The sequence below is a fragment of the Oryza sativa genome, chromosome 3 (genome assembly GCF_034140825.1).
Source record: "Oryza sativa Japonica Group chromosome 3, ASM3414082v1".
Classification (NCBI taxonomy): domain Eukaryota; kingdom Viridiplantae; phylum Streptophyta; class Magnoliopsida; order Poales; family Poaceae; genus Oryza; species Oryza sativa.
Window position 1 is genome coordinate 12,547,534 of NC_089037.1, and position 8,227 is coordinate 12,555,760.

General features: G+C 41.8%; 1 protein-coding gene across 4 annotated transcripts; it reads left to right on the forward strand.

The window, feature by feature from the left end:
* The first annotated feature begins 348 nt into the window (after nucleotides 1-348).
* Nucleotides 349-7,613, forward strand: LOC4332766 (uncharacterized). Of its 4 annotated transcripts, none has more exons than XM_015777158.3 (10): nucleotides 349-875; nucleotides 2,871-3,056; nucleotides 3,306-3,398; nucleotides 3,589-3,771; nucleotides 3,883-3,985; nucleotides 4,072-4,242; nucleotides 4,463-5,461; nucleotides 5,555-5,631; nucleotides 5,862-6,772; nucleotides 7,255-7,613. In XM_015777158.3, exons 1-10 carry the CDS (start codon nucleotides 651-653, stop codon nucleotides 7,319-7,321), a joined length of 3,015 nt encoding a protein of 1,004 aa, XP_015632644.1. In that variant the 5' UTR covers nucleotides 349-650; the 3' UTR covers nucleotides 7,322-7,613. The 4 variants fall into 4 exon arrangements, with proteins under 4 accessions (XP_015632644.1, XP_015632645.1, XP_015632643.1 ...); XM_015777159.3 differs by having other exon boundaries at nucleotides 5,585-5,631; XM_015777157.3 differs by having other exon boundaries at nucleotides 4,463-5,631.
* Nucleotides 7,614-8,227: the final 614 nt, after the last annotated feature.

Consider the following 8,227-nt stretch of genomic DNA (forward strand, 5'->3'; position numbering starts at 1 on the left):
TCTGTGCAAGTGTAAGAGAGCCAGAGGAGAGAGCAGTTGGCGGTTAAAACCAAGGCAGGACGAGGCTGACCACCCCCCCAGCCCCACCCGCAGTTTGTTGGCCCCCACGCTTTCCCCACCCACGAGGGCAAAGAGAGGCAAGCCAAAGGCGGTGCGAATGCGATGCGTGCCCTGGTCAGCTGCCACGGCGACGGGCATCACCACCTGGCCCCCATCCATCCATCCCGTCCAATTCATCGCCACCGCATCACGCGCACGGCGCGGCACACACACACACAGCACACACACACAACCGCAGCGCAGCGCCGCGCCGGTATAAATCCCGCGGACCCAACCCCGGATAGGGACGGCTGCCTCCGCCTCTGCCTCCTCTCCCCTCCTCGTGGGTTTTGTTCACACCCGCACGCAGGTTTCTCCATCCCTCCTCCGCCTCCGTCTCGTCGGGCTCTCGCCGCGCGGCGCGGCCTACCTACCTACCTATACCCCTCGTCCCGTGACCTCGTAAACCCCCCACCCCCACCACGGGGAATTTGGGTTTTCCCCCAAACCCCCCCCCCTCTCTCTCTCTCTCTCTCTCTCTCTCTCTCTCTTTCCATTTGCTGTGCCCGGATCCCGCATGGCCACCGGCGGCGGGGTCTAGGAGGAGGAGGATGATGGCGGGCGGTGGGGGTGGGGGAGGGGGAGGGACGCTGGCGGCGGCGATGGCGAGGGCGGCGCCGGGGGCGGCGGCGATCCCGGCGGGGGCGGTGGCGCGCGCGGAGGAGGCGGCGGGCGAGGTGGTGCGGCGGGTGCGGCCCACGGAGGCATCCGAGCGGCGCCGCGCGGCGGTCGTCGGGTACGCGCGGAGGCTCGTCGGCACCGCGCTCGGCTGCGAGGTGAGTGCCCGGGCGGTTCGCGGCGGGGCGCGCCCTTCTGCCCCCGTTTCCACTCCAATTTCGGGTTTTTGAGGTTTCTCGGGATTCTCATCCTCGTTTGATTGGGGCGTTTTATTCTTCATTTTTTTTTGTTTAGTGTTTACTCTGCTTCCGTCGCTGTCTGTGGGATTTGACGGGAATTCTCTCCACGGGAGGATTATCCTTTTTAATTAATCGGCTTAGGTTCGTACGGATCAAGACTGATTCCTAAACTATTTGCTCGCGGCGCGTCGTTGCAATTCTGCCTTGTTTTATTTTCGCTGACCTTCACGGGGGAACAAAATCGGGATCATTTTTTTATTTCACATTTTTTAATTACTAATAATAAACTACTATTAACTAGCCCTCGTGAATCCAAACTGCTGAATTCCGAACTTTAGCTGAGGCCACCGTGCGCTCGGATCTATGGCCTTTTCGCTTTTTGGTTTAATAAAGGGTTTTCTTTTTCTGATGGAACGTTTCTTGACGCGTTCAAGTATTTATTTTCTGTTGGCACAATAATGTTTTATGTTCGCTTGCAAGCATCACTTCCAGTTCCAACGAAAAGGCACGAATTGCTTTATAAAATCCAACTTTCTACATCCTAAAAGTTCCTTTCAGGCGGAAACAACTTTCTTCTGCTGGTCCAGAAGAGAGACAAAAAGAAAAAGAAAAAAAAACTCCTTTTTCTTGTTTTGGTTCTGTTTCTGCTCGTGATGATCTTGACTGCCTGCCAGGAGAAGCAGTACCCTTCACGGTTCACTCTGTCCATGGTGACTCATGCATCCACGTGGATTTATCCAATAGTGTGGCAACTGATCAATGCTGTAGCTGAATCTTCTGGGCATGTTGTGTCTGAATTGAGTATTTTGACATAGCATCTGGGCATGTTATGTCTGAATTGAGTGTTTCGACAGAGCAGGGGGTGACATTTAGCCCATGTACACGGACAGCTGCCTGCCAACATCCTGCATTCAGTTCTACTGCGTACTTTGAATTATTACGAGCTCACAAATTCACAGTTGTTTACTGATCGGAATTCATCGGTCCACTGTTTTTAGTCGTACTTGAACTTTGTCCGTGCGCTCCTTTACTTATGTGTAATCTCTTCGCTCCGTACCCACAGATGGTAGATCTGGAAAAGTGGTCCTTATCTGTTGCTATTCTGCTGAACACTTTTAATGCGTACTACGAGATGTCTATACAGTCTTTGTATAGCTGGAATTGCTTGGAAACGTGTGGCAGGCTATAGTTGATAGGCATTAGTTTTGCAGTAGGAGTCATGTTGTGGTGTCACCTAGCAAATGATATTCATTGGGCATCAAAGCAGTAATGTTTTCGCAGTAATGTTTTCGCTTAATTATTGTCACATGTGTGTATGTGTGCCAATAGTGCGCAACACAGAATCCCTGCAAGATGCCAATTGACTTTGACTTTTCTCCGCCTTATATGTTGTTTCTAGTTCTTGTTTTTTTTTTTTTAAAAAAATGTCGTATTTGCTGATTGGTTGCTTACCTGCTTGAAAAATATGATTTTGTGATTCATGATAGCAGCTCACTTGGTGGCATATTGGTCGCTATTTTCTAGTCATTTCATCATTCATACTTAAGACAGTTATATTATGATTTGTTTCCATGGATGTATTTAGTTGTTTTGGCGCATGCAAAACTGACATGACTAAGTATATATGTTTCTTAGTGGAATAACATGATGGTGACCCAACAAAAAGTTCATCTTTTAATTGTTCTCTTGGAAAAACCAATGGTAACACACTCACATACCAGGAATCTTCGTGGATATGTGATATATCTTGGTTGTGGTTCTCTATCATATTACTACCTGTATATGATTGTTGCAATGACTTCTTATTCTATCTAGCAATATCTGTTGGACCTTTTGACGTGCCAACTTTTTGTGCAAAAATATTTCTTTATTATTTCCTAGTTCTAAAATGTTTCTTCTTTATTCGATATGTAGGTCTTTGCATATGGATCAGTTCCATTGAAGACTTACCTTCCTGATGGGGACGTTGATCTGACTGTACTCGGCAATACATCTTATGGTAGTACTTTAATTGATGATATCTACCACATCCTTCAGTCAGAAGAGCAGAATTGTGATGCTGAATTTGAAGTAAAGGACTTGCAACTGATCAATGCTGAGGTGCAATTTCTTGTTGGCATGTTTATGCTTGCTAATTGCTACACATTCCTAGCCATTCATGTGAACTGTAGTTTGGGAAAATCCTTTTGTTTCTGCTGGTAACATGTGTAATCATTTCACTTCTTTTAATAATTGATTGAAATAAATTATAAGTTAAGCTTATAAACTATGTGCCTCTTGTTATCCCTATATGTTATATTTCTCACACATAAACCACCTCTTAATTTCTGCAAATGTTTATACATTCAGGTCAGACTTATTAAATGCACTATTGAAAATATTGTCGTTGACATCTCATTCAACCAAACTGGTGGAATCTGCGCACTTTGCTTCCTTGAGCTGGTATAATAATACTTTTCTTTTCGAAAATTTTATGTACTTCTATTCCACTTTAATGTCCTTCTGGTTAATTAAACAAACAGTTATTGAATGTGTATAGCACTCGATATTGGTTTCGTGTGCTTGTCTAGGTCTGCTTTTATTTTGTTACTATGCCAAACCTTGGAAAAGTAAATAGTTGTTCATTCTTCAGGTTGACCGTAAAGTTGGAAAAAATCATCTAGTCAAGAATAGCATTATATTAATCAAGGCATGGTGTTATTATGAAAGTCGTCTACTAGGAGCTCATCATGGACTGATATCAACTTACGCACTGGAAACTCTTATTCTTTACATATTCAATCTATTCCACAAATCTCTCCATGGCCCTCTGGAGGTAAGTACAAATAGGAAGGAACTGGCTTCTTCAGTCATGTAAAAACATCTTTAACCAATAATACGGATTATAACTCTTGACCTTTTTACTTCATGTTTGTCTTGTTAATAGGTTTTATATAGGTTTCTGGAGTATTTCAGCAAGTTTGACTGGGACAACTATTGCATAAGTTTAAATGGCCCTGTTGCATTATCGTCTTTGCCAAATCAAATTGGTGCGCTACACTGTAATCTTATCCTTGACTGTAACCAACTAATACATATATTCTGTTTTTACCCTAAAACTTTGTATGTCTTGCAGTCGAAGCAACAAATACACCTGGCAGTGATTTGCTGTTTGACAAAGAGTTCCTCAATAACTCGGTGCAAAAAACAGATTCTAATGCATGCAATACTGAGTTCCGTTCAAAATATCTGAACATAATTGATCCACTAAAGGAACACAACAATCTTGGCAGAAGTGTGAACAAAGGTCTGAAACTAAAGGCACCTGTCTGTTTTCTTCCTCTAAATTATATTTCAAAAGAATTTCTACAAAGATGTATGGGCATGCATATCATAGCATGTGCTGAGATGCTTCCTATGTGCATATAAACCATAATCAGCATGCGGTTGAACTTGCACATAGTAGGGGTTTTCTGTACATTATTTCACTTCTACTAAGTTTATGTAGACATTTTACTTTTGTGCAGCCAGCTTTAATCGTATTCGGACTGCTTTTTCGTATGGTGCTCAGAAGCTTGGTCAAGTTCTCTTGTTACAACCAGAACTTATTCCTGATGAAATTTATGGATTTTTCAAGAATACATTGAATAGGATTGGAAGTGGAGTAAGGCCAGACATTGGAGATGAAAGCTATAATGATGCATTTCGTTGTGAGTCCTTCCTTGGTCCTGGCAAGGCATTGTGGGATGAGATGTCGAGCATGAAAATTTCCTGCAATAATCAAGATGAGAACAGAGGTCCTCACCATCTTTCAAAGTGCTTAGTTAACAATGACTCATATGCCACCTTGAATGTGCCTACACATTTTCATGGAGATCACATGGTAGCATCAAGTACTGATTTGAGTCTAAAATCGTCCTGTTTCATCCAAGAGACACCAAATCAGTATCCTTTGTTTTACCTAGAAGATGGCAATGGTAGCAGCGAACAGTACTTGGACCATGAAATGGTGGAACAGGCATCTTGTTGTACAGCTGAAACCTGCCATGCGAATGAAGAACCATCAATGCATCCACAAGTTTATCCAAACAATACGTTACATACATTTTACTCAAGTTTGGCCAATAATTTGGAATATTCCAAATCTGGTCAGTCAGACATGACAAATTCGAGTATAAATGTTGCCCATGAGGAAAAACAAAAATTTTCTCCCTCCCCATTGAGCTTGGTGGATCTATCAGGTGATCTAGATTTGCAATTGAGATGCCTCCGCCAAGTTCAGTATCACCTAGAATACATGTTTGATGGTTTTTTGCAGTCTGTTCAAGAAGCATCTTCTGACTGTAAGGTTGCAAGGGACTCGTTTGAAATTCCAGCTGTTAACATCACATCGAATTCTGATGTGGTGCTGCCAGGTCTGTTATCACCTTCATCTACTGAAACTGATGAGAGGAGATTATCTCCAGTTTCCTCTTCTCATAGCACCGAAGATTCTTCACAGCAGTCACATGATGAGAGCAACTGGGGTGCGTCTTGTCAGCAGAACTTTTTATTAATACCCTCTCAAACAATTGCTCCAACCAATGGACTGTCACCATGTTCTTCTTATGCTAATTCAGATAATTCTGTTCAATTGTATGATAGCTCAGATGATATCTCCAATATGCATGAAACAGATCAACATATTCTCCAAAAGGTAGGAGCTCTCTGTTCTCAGTTGTCATGAGTTTATATCTCTTACTTTTTTTTGGCATACATTTTCATTGTCCTCTTAGGGCCAAGAAAATCTAGATCCGATATGAATACTTGACTATTTTATATCTTCATTATATATGCTATACATCTTGTCCCTTGGATGTCTGACACTGACAGCTTCACTTAAACCTTTAGTTGTTCTGCTAATCAGTTACCTTATTTGTGTTACAGCACATGGTATCTTTAGGACAGAACAAGACACTAATCAATCGACAAGTGAGAGTTAAAAGCAATCAAGCATCAGTTCCAAAAGGAAAATTTTCCATTTGTAAGGAGCAAATAACACAAGACACTGCAACCAAGGACATAAAGTTAAGCCGGCATTTGAGAGTCAAGGACAGTGAGCATGAATATATAAGCACTGCTAAGAAGATTTCGAGCTATAATTGTGACACTTGCTTAGAATGTGTCAAACCTGAAAGTGAAGCAATGATACCAAGGCATTACAAGCATGCCCGCTCAAGCAAGAACTCATTTGAGCATCGGATTTATGATATTGACATGGGGTTTGCCCGATCTGGTAGTTCACGGAATCAAATGCCAAAATATCAATCACTGAAGAATCAGGATATGTCAAGCTTAAATGTCCAAAAAGAGCATGAAATTAACTGGCCCAGAAAACAAATGCCATCCGAGCTGTTGAAGCTCCAAAACAGTCTACGTGGCAGGGCTTGCTCAAACAAGAAATTAGCTGCAAAACAAATTAACAATAATCACAAAGAACATCTATCTTTTGTAAGGGATCCAGAACAGATGCCATATAATCAGGTTAACTCAAACAAAGAGTTTGAGACTGTTGGCAAATCCAGCCAATTATTGCCACGGGTACAGCTCTCTCTTCATAACGACAGAAGCCTTACAGCATCTACTTGTCAGTCCTCATTCCCTGTGACAAAAGGATCTACTCAATTCAACGACTTGGAGATGCCTTCACTAGAAAATATTGAGTTTGGAACTTTGGGGTCTTTTTCATTGACACTTGTGTCACCAAAATCGAATAAGAATCCCAACACACACTCAACCAGTAAGACATGTGCCGATGCTGCTGCATTGGCATTGCAAAGCCATCCAACACAAAGCAGGTAAAATATTTATACTCGCTCTCACATTATAAGATATTTTAGCGCCTCCATCCCTCGTCTAAATTGACTATATGGTGTTAAGTTACTTGCATTTCTCTTTGATAACTGATACATCAAAACAATTGGTATTTGGTACTCCCAGCCCACCACCCTAAATATCTTATTAACGAATCTATTCAAAACCTAAAATATCTTATAATGTGAAACAAATGAAGCATCTACTAAATCTTCAGCCTGCAAATATATCAAAGACTACACAGCGAAGACATTTCAGAAAAAGTAAAGGATCATTTAAGCTCTAGTTAGTTTGTTATTTGCATCTCCAGTTCATTCAGTCCATGAGATAGTTTTTGTGCTTTTATGCTACTACTATGTATAATATGCATTCTGATAACGTAATAGTCAGTCCATGAGATAGTTTTTGTGCTTTTATTCTACAATTCATAATGTGCGTTCTCATAATGTAATCTTCGCTATGTTAGGTCACCAGGATTCTACAAAGTTGGAGATGAAGATCACTTCCCACCTCTCCGTGCTGGGACTCGCTGAGACTTTCGGTACATACACAGATGATACAGTTGATCATAGGTTTAGAGAACTAAAAGGTAAAGAGAAGAGCTAACAGGTTGAGCTTTTTTCATAACCTCAGGAGAGCGCAAATGCGAGGATTCTAATAGCATATATATTCGTCCATGTAAAGTTCTGTCGATCTCTTGTCCTCCTCAATTGTCTATAGTTAGGCCAAGAAGGCTAATGGGTAGCAACTAATTATACCATTGTAGTTCTTTTACCTTAAGTTTAACTTGAAAGAAGAAAAAATCGGGGGAATATGTTAGCTTAATCTTAAGCATTCTCTTGTTGCTCTATTTTGATGTTCTTTGCTTGATGCTTGAATCCCATTTGTCTCTACCAAAGGAAGGTATGGTTTGGTAAATGCGTCTTTTTCTTTAATAGTGCTATGTTGGCATTCTCTTGGATGTTAGAACTTTTTGTGTCGATTTCTATGCAAAGTGAATTAACTCGAATGAAATTTCTGTATTCCGAAGGTCAAAAGTGTGTGAATAGTGCTCTCTAAGGCCAGCTTTCCTTTTTTTTTTCTCCCATTATTATCTTGTGCCCTGAATATTCAGATTGCTCTCTTCCCCGGTCCAATTTGGAACAATGGCCGCAGTACCATGACAAAATGGATTGTGTGGCCGTGCAAATTACCACTGGATCAGCTCCTCTTTGTTTCAGCTCTGAATTCTGGAACTTAAATACCTGCACACAGCAGAGCAGTCTGCTCACATTACATCACCTGACACCGAGAACATCACTTTCTGATTTCTCCTTCCGACAAGAACTGACACATTGTGCTTTTCTGATCAAAAGGCAGTTCATCCTCTGCTCATCGGAGCGCCTTTCCTTTTCGACTTCCTTCTTTGGTCCTATTGGCAGCTGCCGAAAGGCAATGCC